Source organism: Neophocaena asiaeorientalis, unplaced genomic scaffold (genome assembly GCF_003031525.2).
Source record: "Neophocaena asiaeorientalis asiaeorientalis breed wild unplaced genomic scaffold, Neophocaena_asiaeorientalis_V1.1 scaffold124, whole genome shotgun sequence".
NCBI classification, from domain to species: domain Eukaryota; kingdom Metazoa; phylum Chordata; class Mammalia; order Artiodactyla; family Phocoenidae; genus Neophocaena; species Neophocaena asiaeorientalis.
The window spans coordinates 11,773,635-11,792,947 of NW_020174135.1; the positions used below are offsets into that span (position 1 = coordinate 11,773,635).

General features: G+C 40.4%; 1 protein-coding gene across 2 annotated transcripts; it reads right to left on the bottom strand.

Moving 5' to 3' along the window:
• Positions 1 to 4,017: 4,017 nt before the first annotated feature.
• On the bottom strand, positions 4,018 to 18,390 carry LOC112406099 (plasminogen activator inhibitor 2-like). Of its 2 annotated transcripts, XM_024754772.1 has the most exons (8): positions 18,349 to 18,390; positions 14,366 to 14,545; positions 10,811 to 10,930; positions 9,358 to 9,486; positions 8,732 to 8,849; positions 5,937 to 6,079; positions 5,282 to 5,446; positions 4,018 to 4,965 (listed from the first exon to the last, which is right to left on the bottom strand). In XM_024754772.1, the coding sequence occupies exons 2-8, from the start codon at positions 14,534 to 14,536 to the stop codon at positions 4,561 to 4,563; spliced, it is 1,251 nt and encodes a 416-aa protein (XP_024610540.1). In that variant the 5' UTR covers positions 14,537 to 14,545; positions 18,349 to 18,390; the 3' UTR covers positions 4,018 to 4,560. The 2 variants fall into 2 exon arrangements, with proteins under 2 accessions (XP_024610540.1, XP_024610541.1); XM_024754773.1 differs by lacking the exon at positions 9,358 to 9,486.
• Between the last annotated feature and the right edge of the window lie 923 nt (positions 18,391 to 19,313).

A 19,313-nucleotide genomic window follows, 5' to 3' on the forward strand; every position in this document is an offset into this window, starting at 1 on the left:
TGTAGAAATAATTTTTAAAACTTCTAGCACCACCCTTTCCTTAACCCCACCCTCTGATTCATTTTCACAAGCCCATACCCTCTTCCTTTCAACTTCATCTTGGCCAGAAGCTCAAATAAAAACACAGAGATAGACAGAGTTTGCTTGAATTACTTAATCACCCACATTTTCCATGTCTGTCTGCATGTACAGACTGGAATTCTAACAAATTGTAACTCACACTTTCCCGGCTTATGTTCTCTCGAGTCTGCCAACTGGCAGCAACACGTGGTTTTCCCTGGTGGATTTATTTTTTCAACAACAGAAAGTTTTAAATTAGTGGAATAACAATGGGCAAGGAAACGGAGAATATGATTGGTGAACTGTTTACTGTTAAAGTTGCTCGTAAGGTACTAGGTGAAGCATCCAAGAAATGTTTCTGTTCTTCTCATTTGGGTGTTGGTGTAGAACCCCGAGCACAACCCCAACTTGTCCCACGTCCACTGTCCCCACCCCAGGGACACGGGGTCTGGATCGACGTTTTAGACACAGTTACTGGGTGAAATGTTACTTCATCACTTTCTGCTTCTCTTCCGTTTCTCCCTGTGAATGTTCCTCCTTATTTATCAAGAAGGGAAAACTGTCTATAACAGGATGCAGGGCATGGAGGAATGGTGAAGCGGGTGAAGAGAGAGAGACGGGAATGGAGCACAGTCCAGAAGGGACTGAGGGAAAGGAGAATTATCTTTGTTAATAACGTATTTGTGTGTTTTTTCTTCACGCAGTTTCTGTTTTTCTCTTCATGGGGCACACGTGGTAAAGTGGCTCAGAGTTTAATAGTTGAATGTGGATGTGGAACCCAGAGCAGAATGTTGCTTTGAATTTCACTGGGGGATGCGACTTGTGGCTGCAAATTCCGTGGTGCCTGCCTGACATGTGCTGAACAGATGTTATTATCCACAGGATGCCTGCAGACTATTATTAGCTGAAAGTGTCATATGGAGGCTCTAGATAGAGGGGCTGTCCATCTTGACTGCCAGTGGTCCAGAGAGTGACTTGGGCTGCATCACCGCACAGCTCTAGTTATTTATGTCACATTTAATGCATCGATATAGATTCTGGGAAACCAGCCAAGAAATTGTTTCATCTTCTCTAAAGACACAGACTAAGTTTAATTCATGCTTTCCCACAAACCTTCTTCAGATTGCTTTCCACTTACCTCTTGTTTAAAATCTTTATATATTGATATATTGTTATGTTGATAAAACTTTGGTTTTGCATTTTTTTTGCGGTAAGCGGGCCTCTCACTGCTGTGGCCCCTCCCGTCGCGGAGCACAGGCTCCGGACGCGCAGGCTCAGCGGCCTTGGCTCACGGGCACAGCCGCTCCACGGCATGTGGGATCTTCCCGGACCGGGGCACGAAATTATTTTGATACCTGTTTGGAGGGGGCAGGGAAAGAGAAAGGAGTAATGGTATCCTAAGTTAACAATATAATAATCTCAGCATAATTTTGCTTGTTTGTTGCTGTTAGTTATGGCCTGCCCTATGAATATTTAGCAATATGTACAGATATTACTAATGGGGATGGGGGAGTAGGAACTATATGAATGGGCAACGGGGGTGGGAGGGAGAGTTTTTGCTCTAGTCTTTTCATATTTGATGTTGAGATTGCATGAATTTATTAGGTATTCAAAATCTTTTAGAACCGAAAAAAGAACTCTAGGTACATCAATATTATTCAAATAGGAATCCAGAAGAAGAGAGTAGATAGGGTGGGGCTGAGAGAGTTGAGTGGATAATGGTTTTCTTATTCAGTCTGGGTTGACATAACAGAGCACTGCTGACTGGGTGGCTTAAACAACAAGCATTCATTTTTCACAGTCCTGGAGGCTGCAGGTCTGTGATCAGGTTCTTGCTGAGGGCTGTCTTCCTGGTTCACAGATGGTTGCCTACTTGTCTTTACTTGGTTGAGAGCTTTTGTTTTTTCATTTCCCTATAAGAACATTAATTACATCCCGGGGACTTACCCTCATGACTAATTCTAATACTAATTACCTCCCCAAGGCCGCACCTACAAAGACCATCACATTGGGGATTAGGTGTTCAACACATGTGTTGGGGGAACAAACATTCGGGCCATAGCAACGGCTGAGAGTTCCCCAGCAATGAGCCAAGGTACAAGTTTCCAGATGGAAAACATCTCCTGATGAACAAGATAAAATTTTAAAACAGTTTAAAATTCTCTTAATGCAATGAAATATCAAGAACATCATCAAAAACAAAAATAAAATAATTAAAACTACAAGAAGCAAGAATTATCTTGACATCAGCCTTCCCATCTGCAACTTTGGTGCTGGGAGATGAAAAAATTGTGCCCTTAAAGTGCTGAAGAATGCTTTGAACCTAGAATTCTATACTCGTGCTCTAATTCAATAATCATGGTGAAATATGAATATCTTAAGACTCACAGCAATTCAGAAAGTTACTACTTATCGCATTGCTGAGTGAATTATTAAAGTACATTTAAAATATGAATCTATAAGTAGGAGAATGCAAGGAAGAACCCCTAATTTTCAAGAACGTCTGATTTAGAGGAAACAAACCACAATTCAAGCCTTAAAGAATTATAAGAATAATTTTCTGGGACTCTATGTTTGACCAGCTGACAGTGAGACAGTTTTATTACTGACAAAGAAAAGAATCGTTATCACTAGTATGTATTAAGTACTGTACATGCTAAGCATTCTTTTAATTGCTTGTTCTGTATGAATTCATTTTACCATCACAGCAACCTTATGAGAAAAGCATTGTTTTCCCTAGTCTACACTGAAAGAAAACTGAAGCATGAAGAAGCATCATTTCCCGGCTTGTGGTTAAATAACTCCTAAGTGTTAGAACTGGGATTTGGATGCAGTTAAGTCAATGTCCTGAGGTTACCTTTTTTGCTACCATGCTCCAGTAGGTCATCCATCCCTGGCTTTCATCGTAGGGACGGTGACACCGGAATACATTTCCAGGATCCAGCCACATTTCTGTAGCCAGAATCTGCAGCCAGCTCAGCTCCCTTAAACCTCAGGTCTTCCTTCATTCTTTTTTTTTTTTTTTCTGCGGTACACTGGCCTCTCACTGCTGTGGCCCCTCCCGCCGCGGAGCACAGGCTCCGGATGCGCAGGCTCAGCGGCCATGGCTCACGGGCCCAGCCACTCCACAGCATGTGGGATCTTCCCAGACCAGGGCACGCACCCGCGTCCCCTGCATAGGCAGGCGGACCCTCAACCACTGCGCCACCAGGGAAGCCCTTCCTTTGTTCTTAGGACTTAAATTATGTTCTTCTCTGATCCACTCAAAAGCACTCAGTGCTATTTGAGGAGAACACACTTAGGCAATATTTCCCATTGTATGTTGCCCTTCTGCTCTTGAGCCAAGTTCATCTCTACCCCTCTGAACGCTCACCTCAATCAATGATTATGACCTTTATTCTATGTCTGGACCACTAGACTTGGTGTTTATTCCTGATGTCCTTGAGGTTTGAACACAGGTGTCCCCAAAGGACTCTGACCCAAGCTATTCTTTTGAATTGCTATACCTTTTGCTGCTGTGAGAAGACAGCTCTAATCCATTTTTCCCACAACTCCATCTCCCCCACCAACATTGGGGCTCCTTGCAAGACGGTCGCTTATTCCTTTGGCTTCTTTTTTTGTCATTTTTTTTATTGGAGTATAATTGCTTTACAATGTTGTGTTAGTTTCTGCTGTAGAACAAAGTGAATCATCTGTATGTGTACATGTATCCCCATATCCCCTCCCTCTTGCGCCTCCCTCCCCGCCACTCCCATCCCACCCCTCTAGGTCATCACAGAGCACTGAGCTAAGCTCCCTGTGCTATACAGCAGCCTCTCCTTTGGCTCCTTTATTCTGTTTATTTTTTCTTCGTTCTCACAAATGAACCATGATACCTGATTCCTGAGAATCAAAATAAACAGGTCTTATGACCTAAAGACCTAAAAGAATGACAACAAACAAACAGTTGTATGGAAACATGTCTATATTTTATATATTCACAACCTTCCATAAGTTACGGACACATCTATGTGATACATAATGCTAGAAATGCACACCACTTATATTTTCCTGTTGTTCGATGCTTTCTTCTAGGTTTTTATCACAGAAGGGCATGGAATGCTCGTCCTTCATTATAAGAACAAATAAGTGCATTTCCTTAGAAAGAAAAATAAGTGATGACATGCTTCTGTAACTGTATCAGCTACACTAGACAGTGAACAATAATAAAAAGCCATTATATAAAATAATAAATAATACAGTAAAAGGTAATGCGATAAAATAAACTAAGAGTAAGGAAGAACTAAATGAGGTATCATCCCATTTTAGGAGACCAAATGATTAACAGGGTGGTAATGTTATGACTGACAGATGTCAAGCTACTTCTGTATTTATATTCACTGTGTAATAGAAGTTGTTCAGAAAAACAGAAATATGTACAGAAGGTTGCTAAAGTTTCGGCCCTTAGAGCAATTCTGAAGCTTATACCTCACATTACAACATCCTGTGCAGAAACGGAAACTAGGGTGAGGCAAATCTGCCAAAAAAGAGGATACTCTTGGTTATCTTGTGCATGATAAAGAAGAGGAAAGGATGGTCCGCCACAAACTGTGGGCCTCCATGGCCAGTTCTCCCTGACATAATGGCCCCAGTGCCAGCAGCTGCTTCAGTGCCCTCCTCGTTCACGTCCACAGAGGCTTGATGGAACACTTCAGACAGAAACAGGTCATTCTTTTCAGACATGCCTAAGAAATTGGCTTGGCCCTGGCTGAAGGCATCATCCATGCCCATGCTCATGAGAATGGACTTGAGTTCATAATGCTCTTCTAATTTGAACCGGGGGACATACACCTCCACATCATCCTCAGCCATGGTGTCTTCGCTGAGCCACTTGTTGAGTTTGTCATAAGTTATTTCACTTTCCAGCTACAAGTCCAAAAGCAAAACCAATGAGTGCTTAGCAGAGAAGGAAAACAACTTCTAATGTTAACTATCAGTGACTTTAACTTCACTATAGCGTGGGTGATATTAAAATTTACTAGTTTGGTAAAAATTTTGCAAGAAAGTAGCATGTATGACATAAGTCTAAGCCTTTGAATGAAAGTGTGAGACCTGGCACTGTTCCTCTCAACCAATTCACATATTTCCATGAGAAACTGCACACCATTTCCCAAGTTGTAGACATATGCCAAGGTAAGTTTAGCCCCAGAAGTTTAAAACAATGCAAGTTGGAATGCCTTACCAACTCCAAGCCAGTAGAACATTCAGCAATTCCATCTGGAAGCAACAGGAACATACTGACGTATCCAGCATAGGGCAGTTCTAGAATCTGGACCTTTAGGTCTTCTATGTATCCAATGTTCAGCTTGTCATGCAAGAACATCATCTGTACTTCTTTGCGCTCAGACTAAATTTATTAAAAAGTAAAATATGAAAGTAGATACTGAGATGTCAAAAGATTTACAAGCAGACGTAAAAGAGAATGGGTTCTGCTTTCATTCTGAAGAACTATGTTTCTAAAAATCAACAAAATAAATTATTTGTATACCCTGACAGTGGCTCTGATCTATTTAGCTTTTTCAAAATTATACCCATTAGTAATAAGATGGACAATTATAATTATAATAATACTGAAACACTTGTTGAGTACCTACTAGGGGCCAAGAACTCTGCAAAATCTCGTTGAATCCTTACAACAATAATTTGAGTTGGATATTATTATTAATCTAGTTTGACAGGTCAAAAAATGGAATAGAGTCAATCAACTATCCAATGTGCATAACTTATAACTAGCAAATTATGTACAAGTATCAGTGAGTGGTCCCTAACTTTTCTTTCTCTATTTTGTCAAAGGCCCTAAAATATACGTTAAGAAAATCTGTCTCATTGTCTCGTACCAAGTTCACACGGAAAGGATAAAGCCTGTTTAATTTCTTCTGAAATGGAGTTTTCCAATTTCCTTTGAAGTAGACAGCATTCACCAGGACCATCTTGGTCTCTGCATCTATAGAACCTTCAGGTAACAAGTTTGGGATTTTGCCTACAGAAAATATGATATATGTTTAGGTTTCATGATTAAGAACTGTAAAGTTATCATGATTTCTTGAATCTTTTGAGTCACCATCAAACTCAGCATCCACATTTATCAAACTCTGCAGAGATGTTGACCTTCAAGCTTAAGTTTTCCTCTCGATTTACCTAAAACTGAGACCAAATTTCTGAGGTTTGCAAAATCCAAGAGAAAATGAAGAAGTAATGCAATTAAGGTTTAGAATTACTATCAGACTTGGAAAAAAAATTTAAGTTCCTTTTATACTCTTTCTCAAAGTTTTGTAGTTGTATGAAGTTAGTTAATTCGGATGGGAGTGAAAAAGAATCACTTAAGGAACATAATAGTGCCTTTCCACAGTACATATGTCACTAGGGCTCCTTCAAGATCTGATCTAGACAGTCTATCCATGTGACCCATTCATTGACCCAAAAACAGTTTTTTGGAAGTTGTGCTAGACCTACACCAGGAGTAGCACAGATTCATGAAGTGAGAAAGGAAGACTTGTCCTGGTGGGACTGAGAATATTGGAAGAGAGATTCTAAATCAGTCAGGAAACAATGTGTGATAAGTTCTATAAGAGAGCTAAATAATGCAGGGAACTATGACATCACAGAGAAGGGAGTAAACAAGTGAGGAGTCAGAGAATGTTCTCAAAAATGATAACATCTGAACGTGATTTTTTTTTTATAGTTGGTTTAAGAGACAGGCCACTTATAGTGAATACCTGCTCTGCAATATTTCAACCACTAAATACATTATTTTATTTAATCCTCACAACTACTCTAGTAGGTATAATTATTGTCATTTTATACAAATGAACATCATAGTAAGAGAGATTAGCAACCCTCCCAAGGTCGCAATGCTTGTCAGCTGGTCAGAATTCCACCGTCTTCCATTCCTACTGACAGATATAGGACACGAACAAAAAGTTCACTGTAGTCTGACCAGCTTCAGTATAGTCATTCAGTATTTCTATTCAATATATCCCTCAGGGAATTAAAATTCTTGGTTACCACAGAAATCTACTAGGACTTTATTTAACTCTGTAATGCATATGGAAAAACTAGTATTTGATCCTAACAAATAAAACAGAAATTGTCTCAAATTATTACAAAATTTTCTAAAACAATGAGCCCAACCAAATGACTACTTGGCATTTTGGCAATTCCACTGATTGATTTACAGCCATTCAACACAAATGCTTAAAGAGAAGAGAAATTCTTGCTGTTCTCAAAAAAGCAAGACTTTCATGTGTCTCTTTAATTTTGCAATACCTTTTTACTTTCACTTCTGTTAATCTTCACTTTCTCTGCTTCATTTTTGTCAGTGGTGTGTCAATATTTTACAGCAGTAATTTAAAAATCTAGAAATGAAGAACTAAAGTAGATCAACTATTTTCAGAGAAACAAAACATTTTTTAAAAATTCTATAGAACTTAGTTCATGTGTTTTTTCCACTGTGGTAACGAAGAAACCAAGACACCACACTATGGCTTGAAACAATGTTTTAAACACAGGAGGTAAATGAAAGTCCGTTTATTTATTTATTTATTTATTTATTTTTATTTATTTTTTTTTTTTAAAGTCCGTATTTTTGCATTAAGTTAGCAAACACTTTAAACATCCAATTGAAGAATTCCAGAATTAGACTAAGGCTCAGAAGAAGAGGGAACCCCAGCTTCACTACTAACAGGTAGTGGGATTTTGGATGGGAATCTAAGGGGAAAAAAAAAAAGGTCATGAAGAACCTAGGGGCAAGATGGGAATAAAGACACAGACCTACTAGAGAATGGACTTGATGATATGGGGAGGGGGAAGGGTAAGCTGTGACAAAGTGAGAGAGTGGCATGGACATATATACACTACCAAACGTAAAATAGATAGCTAGTGGGAAGCAGCCACGTAGCACAGGGAGATCAGCTTGTACTTTTTGACCACCTAGAGGGGTGGGATAGGGAGGGTGGGAGGGAGGGAGATGCAAGAGGGAAAAGGTACGGGAACATATGTGTATGTATAACTGATTCACTTTGTTATAAAGCAGAAACTAACACACCATTGTAAAGCAATTATCCTCCAATAAAGATGTTAAAAAAATAAAATAAATTTTTAAAAAAGAAACAACAAAGAATTAAGGACATGCATTACAAAGGTAGAAGTAGCTTAGACAATCCAGGAGAGATGAAGCAGGGACCAAAAGAACTTGACAACATACTGACTCTGAATGGTGAAACAGAAGAAAGAGTTAAAATTTTATGATCCCTCCTTTTTCCATTGCTGGTATTCTCACACCAATTACTCATTTGAAGGTCACGCCTTTTTTCTTTGTTTTTGTCCACAGTAGACACAGAGTCACAATTATTTCAATACTGGTATGTCCTATGTTAGAAAAGAGCTGTCTCTTCTTATATTCTATTCTAAGGTAATATCCAAAATCAGATTATTTAAATACTGAATATATGTCTTCTATTAGTAGACCTCAATTATTTTTTTCTCACTTAAAACACCACGTGGCTCAACAAGAATCAGGTTACATTAATCAAAATAACTAAGGTTGGGAGTAAGGGCTAAGGATGGTTTTCTAAAAACTACATAAGAGCTTTCTAAGTGGAAAGAAGAGCAGAAACTACTTCCTTGGTTTTACCTTTGGTTTGAGTCTTGACCCAGGAATTAATCTTTTTTCTGGCATCTTCTGCACGTTCTAGGAAGTCAACTGCCTGGGGTTCTGTAGAGTAATATTTCTTGGAGAGCTGCATGTATCTCTTTAAAGCAAAAAAAAAAAAAAGACAAAGTTTACATAGAATATATACTGAACAAGCCTTGGTGTAATTATAAATTACAGGCTTCCTGTCAAGACTGGGGAGCCTGAGGTAGGGGTAGGGGTGGAGGTTGGCTAGGGGGGCTGATTATATGTGTTCTCTTGACCTCCACCCCCAACTCCAGTCCCAATTCTATTTGCTGTCCTGCACGCTTTGCATTATGACCACTGGGTACAAGGGGAGAAGTTGGGTGTGGGGATAGAGGCTCTGGAAATCAGCTGTGCTCTTCCTGACTTACGACTCATAGGTGGGAATTTTGCAGCAGGGAGAGAAAGCACCCACAGAGGGAGCATAGGGATAGCTGTGTTGGATAGTGTCCAATGGCCTTAGGGAGTCTAAGGGAACCCATGTGGAATTCTGACTCTCTCAGCATGAATAAGAGAGAACAGCTTTAAAACTGAGCTCCTTTTAAGTTTGGGGCCCTGCCATTTAAATCGCACGTTTCACTTACTTCCCTGAATCTTGCAGACTTATCGCCAAACAGCTTATTGGCACTTTCCAATAAATACTCCCCTGTGGACGTGTTCATGGCGGAGCTGAGAGAGCGGAAGGATGAATGGATTGTGTCTGCAGCTTGTGCCTTAAACAGAAAGGAGAGACTCTCTTTATGTAACTCAAGACTCCTAAACAAGATATTTCTTAAGCAATGGTATTTTTTCCAGTACGTCAATAAAATGCTGTATTAAAGTATACTTTTTTCTGGCACTTTAGAGGAATCTCTGAGGAAATATTGTTGATATGGATGATATCAGATAATTTTCTTATTTGTTTCAGATTTTACTGTGCCTATGGATTGGATTGAACCATGAAGTAACAAAGATCCTAGAAGAAAGTCAGGCTCCTTTTACAGTCTCCTGAACTACAAAGTCTGTAAGCAATTTTTATTATATTAAACTGTTGCCTTAGAAGTGTTCTTTAAAAAGTTCATATAACTTCTGCAAGTACCGTTTTATAATTAAGGGGTAGTCTGTGAAGTGGAAAATCTGGGTTTTAGAAAGCAGGAAATTGAGGGAAATTCCAATCCCCAACCTGAAGTTTGTAAGCAGGATGACACAAACAGGGCTTAGTCACAGCAGCGCCTGGGTAAAGCAGAGGTCAGAGCCCTGCAGCTGGACTGCTGTCCATTCAGACCTGGCAGCATCTCCATATTGAAGGGGCCCTCTTCCCCTCCTAAGTCCATAACTCCGTGGCTGACAGGCAGATGGAGCATCAGGAAGAAAGCTATGTGGGGTATCTCCTCATAACCTAACTTAGGAGTCTGATCGTGGAAGTTGTTTACCCATAGGAGCGCATCTACGCCCAGCTCCTACAATGTAGCTGGATAGCTGGTGTTTAAGAAAATGGAGTATTGGGAAAAGAAATGACTATGTGAGATAGATTAGCTGAAGAGATTAGATAGATAGATAGATAGATGATAGATAGTAGGTAGATAGATAGATGATAGATAGGTAGATAGATAGATAGATAGATAGATAGATCACAGGAGATAGAAGGGGAGGACATAAAGGATATTTGAGGGTCACTGACCTTTCATGAAGTCACCAAGCCTGGCCTTCTCCATTCCTCAATTACTTGTCACTCCTTACTCTGGAAATCTGCATCTATGCATATGTATTCTAGGAGTCTCTACAATGGCATTAGAATAAATTATACATCCCCAACTAATGGCAGAGTGGGGTGATAGAATTTAGAAATAGTCTTGGCCTGGAAGTCGTGAAGTCTGGATTCTACCCTGGCTCTGCCCTTACTTATCAGAGTAGGAGATTTACTCAAGGACTCAAGGACTTCTTTCTATGAAGGAGGGAAGTTGTACTAGGTTCCTTCCCTGTCTAATCCTGTGATTTTAAGACAAGAATATTCTGGAAATAAAATACAAAAGAAATAGAAATGGATGAGTCAGATACCTGCAGAATAGCATCAGGATAAGTGCCCCTCTGGATCTTCTGTGTGAATTCACAACTGGTGAAGATCTCTTGGGTGTCTGGGGCGACTTTGTGGTCTCCACCTTTGTTAAACTGAAGCACCTACAATTGGAATTCCAGAGAATTAGGTACATTTTCCTGCTGCATTACGTAACTTTTAAACCAATGGCTCTCGAGCTCCTCTTAGTCGTCCTACTCTCGTTTCCTGCCTTTGTGTATGCTAACAAGCATAGATGCTCTTCATATGTAACATGTGTCAGCCAGCGGAAGTGTCCTTCACAGGACTCAGCATGAACTATTTTATACTAATTCATATGCTTGCCATTCTGACGGCAAATTGTTATGATGAGATGATTTATAACCTCTAAATTATCTAAATTATAACCCAACCCATAAGTTGCCTTGAAAACATGCCAGTATTCTGAAGGAAGCAATAAGGTTAACTCCCAACCTTGTATCTCTCTATTCAGTGGCCTTATATATTACACACTTCTAACCTGTCAAAAACTACAAGCCACAGCTAGCTTAAACATAAAAGCAGGTCACTCAATATTACAGGGATCACCTAAAATATTTGCACATACCTTATTTACACATAAAGAAATCCCACACGTCTGTCCATGTGGGGGGCAAATGGCAGAGGTAAGATGACAATATGAATCTCTTTATGTTGTCAGTGGCAGATCAGGATAACAGTGAAGCTGGTAGGTGCACACTGGCCCCGGGAGGGCCCTCAGGTCCCCTCCCCCAAACTGGAGCCTTCCCTGCCTGGCTCAGCCAGTCTCGGCACCCCCGAGCCTGGCCCTGCTACCCACCCACTCCCACCTCCAACATCCTTTGGGTCCCATCCCCGTGGGGTCCCAGGTGAGGTAGACGTTCTGCTAAGGAAGGAAAGGCAGGCTTGTCCAGCAGGTGGTGAATCTCTAGGCTGGAAGGAGAGGTGTTAGGATTTGTGGGGTCTCTCTCTGCTCTTCAGATCACACATTATGAGTCTTACCTAATACTCTTTGAAAAGAAGTGGTCTGACTCTGCCGCCACGTAAGGGAAGAATATTTCATGTAACAGATTCTCCGGTTGTCCTCCCTTTTAAGGAGATTGATGGGGTCTTGGAGCTAGCACTAAAGGCCTCCCGAGTCACGGCGAGAGTCGCTGCAGGAGGGGGGATGTGAGGTGACCCGGGCCATGCTGAGGGATGCACCCTGCCCAGAGAGGCGGCTCGGCCTGGGCAGGTCCGTGGCCTTACCCTAAAGAGAAGAGCTGGTAACAGTATAACTGCTGATCTCACATCGCTTGTGCTCTGTAAGAGTTTATCCCTTCTACGCATTCCTTTATTCCATTACAACTATGTCACCTTTACCAGCTATATCAATTCCCAACTGTGTGGCCTCTTCTTGCCCTAAATTTCTCATTTCTATGAAAGGACTATGGTAATCAGAGCACCTACCTCACAGGATTTTGTATTCTGTGGTTAAACTATAAAACATTCTTAGAAAGGTGCCTGGCCAGGGCACTGTAAGTGTCAGCTATGGTAACTTTTAGTTCTAACACGTGCTTCTCCTATTCTTTCTAATCTTCACACCCATCTTGCCGGCTATGCATTTTCATTCTCCTTTTAAAAATATGAAAACTGGGCATCCCTGGTGGCGCAGTGGTTGAGAGTCTGCCTGCTGATGCAGGGGACATGGGTTCGTGCCCTGGTCCGGGAAGATCCCACGTGCCGCGGAGCGGCTGGGCCCGTGAGCCATGGCCGCTGAGCCTGCGCGTCCGGAGCCTGTGCTCCGCAACGGGAGAGGCCACAACAGTGAGAGGCCCGCGTACCACAAGAAAAAAAAGAAAGAAAACTGAGGCTCAGAGAGTTGAAATGCCTTCCCTCACACACCTGGTAAATGGCAAAGTTACCACCCAAACACAGGCAGGTCTGTCCCCAAAATCCCTGCTTCCTCCTCCAAGCAAAGAGCTTCTCCTCGTTTTTTAGTAGGGAATTAACCAAATTTGTCTTTGAATTTTAAAATCTGCCCATGCAGCACAGTTACAAGAAAGCTATATAAACCCCGTGTCCCATGTGCTGAAAGCACTTGCCAAACACAGAAAAGCTGTGTTGTGTCGAGTGACCAATAAGTTAATTTTCCTTTTGTATCAAAATCACGTTTTTTACTTTACGTACCTAGAGCACTTCATTTGGCATTTGTCCTCAAAGAAATCTTGCTTCTGATGCCTTTACATCTAAAAAATGAAGACCCTGATGTTTTCTAAAGTTTTTAATAGAGTTCACTGCGCTTATTCTTTTCAAGGCAAAGAAAATAGAGGGAAGGAGTTTTGCAAAATGTTGCTGCTCTCAGATGTGAGCAACTGGGTTTTGTTGTAAGTCTTGATGTTTAAACTGCCACAAAGGCAGGGAGTGACACTTCCATCCCTTTTCCTGCTGCAGTGAGATAGGCCAACACTCTCTGTGGGCCACTCCAAACAAGACCCATCTGAAATGGTTCACCGTGTACCTGGAAGGAGGTATCCACCTATCTATATGCACACACTCAGGTGCCGTTCTCCTGGGAAAGTCAAAAGTAGCCAGCAGCATTTTGGCGTGGCTGAAAACAGAGTCCGTGTTGGTGAGAAACCAGAGCCTGTACTTAAAGCATTCAATTTTAATGTTTGTACATATGGGAATAGGAAAGAATTTTAATTATATATTACTTTGTCTGGTCACTGACCTGGGAAATACAGGATCATGTGAATTTTAATGGTGCTGAATTCATCCCATAGGACCATTGCCATGTACAGTTGAAGTAGTTCAATATACTTCCATGGCCCCAGACTTAGTGAAAGGGTCCCCTGACTGAGCTGGTGTCAGCTTCCTTCACCAAGGAAGGAAGCCAGTGGCCTTAACAGAAATAGCTCACAATGCTGTCCCACACCCTGTCCTTGACTTTGAGGACTGGCCATCACGTCAGCCCCATTTTGTTGACGTGAACTCATGGGGTTGAGAATGTTGGCTGAGGTCCTCTGAAGTCACACTGCTCTCTGTGCATCTCCCAGAGTGCGGAGATCACGGGTCTGGGATATCTTTTCCCTTGGTGACACTCTCTTAAAACCACTGGAAGGAATTCTTTACATGAATGGAAGGAACCTGAGCTAGGAGGGCAGAAACCAGAAGAAGCCCTGGGAAAAGTGCTTCATTCCCACTGCCACTCTCCCCACTGTGTTAAATGACACTTGTCTTAAAACCAATAGAGATAAAGCTTGCAAATACTTCGAAAAATATAAGCATTTATACTACCAAATATAAGACGTTGTCACTATTAACCCTTTCTAACCTTGCAGGATAAGAAATTCTGGTACGATTTCTGCTATGTCTACCACTGAGGGTGTTTTTGGTTTGGCTGTTTTATAGATTTGAATCTAAGGAACTTGTGTTGTAATGGCTTGTGATGATTGCTGACCTTGTTAGAGTCAAGATGTCTCAGACATGTAATCAGAGCAATTCTACAATTCAGTTCAGGAATCATTCTGTTCTAATTTGGAACTTTAACAGAAACTTACTTTGGCCATCTGGTCTGCAGTGTTGCCCCTGGCACCCAGGTAGATCATGGCCATGGTGGAGGAGATGCTCCATGGAGAGAAGAAGAGATTCTGGGTGACAGCACTTGTATTTGCCAGATGGCTGAAGAAACTGAGGGCAAAGATTGTGTTTGCCTTGTAAAGTTCTTCCATTGTTTCAATCTAGAAGGACAGTGAGGGGAAAAAAATAAACAGCTCTAAAAGATGACTCAACATTTTGAGTGATGTCAGCAGAGTAGTACAGGCTGTACCCTGCACGGGGCAGGGGTTCCCTCTCTGTTCTCCTTTCATCCAAGAGCATGAGGGAGAGCAGGGACAGCATCATCGTGATCCTGGGACCTGTGCAGCCACACAGGGTCCCACACTCGGTACAATGCACTGCTCCCACAACCTTGCAATTCTTAATAATTTTAAACAAAGGGCCCTGCATTTTCCTTTGCACTGGCTACTGCAAATTATGTAGCCAATCCTGAGATAGAGGGAGCAGTCATGTGATGAGTAGGGACACTCCACATCATAATAATGATAATAGCAGCAATAAGTAGCCTTTATCGAAACCTTGCTGTACAACAGATGCTGTTTTAAACATCTCACCTGTAGTAACCAGTTAATCTTTATGGAAACCCTATGAGGAAGGCATTGCTATTCCTGTTTTACAAAGGAAGAAACTACTGCCCAGAGAGAAGAAGAAAAGTGACCAGTGTCACTCGACTATAAGGGGAAGGACTGGAAATTGAAGGTGGTAGGTGGGTAGCCAGCCTCCAGGGTCATGTTCTCAGCCTCTGTGTTGTACCCACAGATACACACCACACACACACACACACACACACACACACACACACACACACACACACACACCCCACAGGCAAATACATGCATATTCACATGTATGCCACGTGCATATACACTCTGATTGGCGCCAATGGAGATGGTCAAACTTCTTTCAAATTCCTTGCTTCTAGAAGTGACCTAGACTCACCGTTTGAGAGTGGGCATTTTTACACAGCCCTACCTTGCATACCTGCATCCCTCCACTCACACACACCATAGCCTTTCTACCAAAGCAACCCCTGAGCTGAGCAGTTCATTACTGGGAGAGCTGGAAAAGCCCCCTCCTCCCACCATCCCTAGTAGGGAAGTCAATGCCAGGTCCCATTGCAGGGGTGGTCCTGGGGCTATAGAACACACACACACACACACCCCATCCACCATCTGAAGATAAATAACAGACACGCCCTCCATGACCTAAGGCTCTGCATGCAGCCAAACGCTTGGACACACCTGTTGATTCTGGCCAACAAACTGTATCTTATGCTTTCGTAGCGGCTTAAAACACACCCTGCAATTACCAAAATCTATAAATACACCAAGCGACGCTGACACTAATCATCCTACAGGAAACCTTCTTGTGACAGTGGCTGGGGAGTTGCCCCATGCCCCATGAGGCACGTCCTGCAGCTCTTTAGGCTTGGACTCACTCAGCAGGGCCTCCCAGGCTCACATCACCCTAATCCATGGGTGTTTTATGTGAACACTTGGTTCACCAACATTTCTTTTGAAGAAAGTGATTGCAATTTGCGTCAAAATTTCTTATGGGAAATACCACTCAATTGTATTTTTTCAAGACAAAATAGTAAATTAGGTAAAACTTGTCCCCAGAACTCTCTCATGTCTTCTTGTCTCCTTTAATATTTAATATTCATGGGATCTGTATGAGGTAGATATTAGTATCTTTACTGTATAGGTTACATACTGATGTCCAGAGAGGGTAAGCAACTTGTATAAGGTCACAGAGTTTGTATGTAATGGTGCAGGTCTGCTTCAGAAACCCACTCTGTCCAGTGTCGCTCACTGCTTTACCTGCTGGTGTTTAACCTCACTGCTGTGTGTAGGAGTTTAGGCCAGTTACTAGTTAGAGAAATGCTAGAAAGAGGAGATAAAAAGAGGAAGGAAGCAAGTTTGTAATACTCCTAGAGGCTTATTAAGTTAGAAAACGAAAATCACTATTTTTTTCTCTTGCTTCATCACTGAGATTAGATTACCTTGGGTGGCTCAGAAATTTGTTTTCTCTTCCTTCTACAATTTAAAATCATCTTTATGATGAATTAGTCCTGGGTAGACCTTTTTTTGTAAATTATCTCAGTAACATTTCAGAAACAAACTGAGAATAATATAAATAAATATTTCTCTATTGTGTGAAAAAATAAATAAGGGATCAGAGCCAGAAAAATCAATGGAGGCCTCTCCTATACCTAATTCTTTAAAACGACCTCCGTAGTCTGTCACTTTGACACTAACAAACTTTAAGTGTCAAGACAAACTACCAGAGAGGGTTTTAATGCCACGTTAGGATTTCAGTTGACTGTATAAAAAAATAAAAAATGAATTAGGACAGAATTACATCATCCCAGATGCATGTACTTCTTTTAAAAGTAGTCTAAATTTTATCTTTAAGATCAGGTACAATTAACTGCATTTAACATAAAAAATAATATGTGTTGTCTATATTGCAGTTACCAAATTCCTTCGGCCTCACTGCTTTATTTAACTTGCATAATTGCTTGCCCGCTAAACCTAGTAATTCCTATTATAGCAATGAAAATATGAAGATGTTGATTGCACAGCTGGTTTCAAAGCCTAGATTGAATCTCAGCCTTCTGATTCCAACTCTAGCGCTTTTCCCACAGACCTTTCAAATAAGGTTTGAGAAGTTTATATTTTTATATATATATATATGTATATATATATATATATATATATATATATATAGTGTCTTCTGATTCTCTAACAAATCCACACCTTACATTTAGGTGAGAGTCTGCCTAAGACCATGTGAAACTGAATCACTGAGTGACATCAGATAGCATAACCTCTTAGGTAGCACCTGTTGTGAATTTCTTAACACCAGAGTTACACAACCTTATCAGCTTCTGGAGGTTATATTCCTAATCAACATTGAATATTCTCTTTAGAAGAACAAACGGATGAAAAGCATATGTGGGGCTGGGCTCCACGATGTCTGTGTCCGTTCCTGTAAAACAAGTTGACAGATGTGCCGCTGAAACTTGGCACAGGTGACAAAGAACTTGGGAGGTGCTGCCAGAGCCACTACAACAGTTGCTGTGCTCGTTGGCATGGCAGGTTAGATTTCAGTTTGCTGTAGCATTTTAAATAATTTTTTTTGCAACGACACAGTGCAGATATTCTGAAATTGACCACAAAAATTAATGAGAACACAGAGAAAACAATAACTTCAAGGAAATTTCCCTTTCAAATTACCAACTTCTCCCCCCACAAAAGTAAAGGCATTGTCTGATATTTGATGACTTTCATCATGAGTAATTGTTTGTCTGTGGGGTATTAAATGATTTATTACTATTACTGAACTATTACTTCAGTCAATCCAGCAACTAATTTGGCTGATTTTTCCCCTCTCACTAGATTGACTGATTATTGAACTAAATTCAATAAAGGTATTTTGGTATTGAATTGACCCAACCCAGCTTCCTGCTTAATTTCTGATTGTTTTAGATTAAAAACTGAGTCATCTTTTTTGCCTTTATTATATGTATACACAATTTATAGATTACTTTCAGTTGCTAAATTAATACATTTTAATTGGTCTAGCTATTCTCATCAAATTCAGTGCCAAACACGAACTAGTAAAGAATATACACATTCTAAGCTGTTTGGTAAAATTGACATCACAACCTAAATGTACCTTTTGGTTTGATGAATGTTACATAGGCCTTTGCTGGCCTCTGAGATTTAAGATTAGGTCTTGCTATAAATTTAATTCAAATCTAGAACTAAAATATTCTCAAACAACAAAACAAGAAAACACCAGTAAATTTTCACCCATCTTTTAAAAACATCCCACATTTTAATTTTCATTATATTAATAATACCAGTGTGCAAAATAAAACCATATTTCATAGAGATAGACATGGAAATGACTGAAATACCTGGTTATTCTCTGTCTGACAAGAAACGGTCCTCTGAGAATTGTTATGAGTTCAGGCATGGTGATGACTGGTTTTATAAAGCTCTGCCCCTCCCACAGAGCATTTTCTTCTCTCTCTTTCTAATCTGTATCCTTTGAGTGAGTCAACATTTTACTCAGAAACACATCGTTAGGATAGAATTGCTTGTTTGCTAAGGCATCATTTAAGAAATTTGTTGGGAGGATGACGTCATTCAGAAACTTAAGAATTTGGCAATATCTACACATGCCTGTAAAAAACTGGATAAAACCTGTCAATTCCTGTTTGTTCTTGTTCTCATAGTACGAAATTGTTGTTTGGTACTTGTTCTCATAGTACCAAATTCTGCAACATCCCCTCTATCTTTTGACAAGGGTGGCCTGGGAGCTCTTTGCAATACTTAAAAGCAATGGAATCCTTTCTCTTCTGAATCTAAGCCGCCCGCAAGCAATGCTTTGGGAATGGAAAGAAAAAAAAATACCACTTTTCTTCCTTATAAATTCTCTATTTTAAACCGTCTTACATTTTCTCAAGCTATAATTTCCTGTGTAATTCTGGGTTCCACCCTAATATCCTGTCACAAACAACACCCAAAGAACTTCTCATTTGCCCTTCTTTAGAACATAGATCTTATGTTTAAACAATGAAAATCCACTTGTACTTAAAGTTGATTTTTAACTCTATAAATTATAGGTGTTAAGTGGAATTTGTGATGTCGAAAACATGATTCAGAAAATTCACTAGATTTTTAGATACAACCAAAGGAATTTGAGGAGTAAAAATAAATAAAAGATGTGCATAATGAGATAGAATCTGAGTCTGAAAATGTTTATATTGTTAGAGCTTATTGAAAAGTGTTTGCAACACATTGTAAAGATGGTTTCTCTACACTTTACTTTTATTTTCTTGAAGTAGAGTTGATTTACAATGTTCTGCCAGTCTCTGCT

What these genes read in the sequence shown, in the direction of transcription:
- LOC112406099 (XM_024754772.1), bottom strand. Translation starts at nt 14,536, where the DNA reads ATGGAAGAACTTTACAAGGCAAACACAATCTTTGCCCTCAGTTTCTTC. An exon ending in AGTCTGCAAGATTCAGGGAA is followed by an intron (nt 8,850 to 9,357) that starts GTAAGTGAAACG and finishes TTTGCTTTAAAG; the next exon opens with AGATACATGCAGCTCTCCAA. An exon ending in GGTCAAGACTCAAACCAAAG is followed by an intron (nt 6,080 to 8,731) that starts GTAAAACCAAGG and finishes TATTTTCTGTAG; the next exon opens with GCAAAATCCCAAACTTGTTA.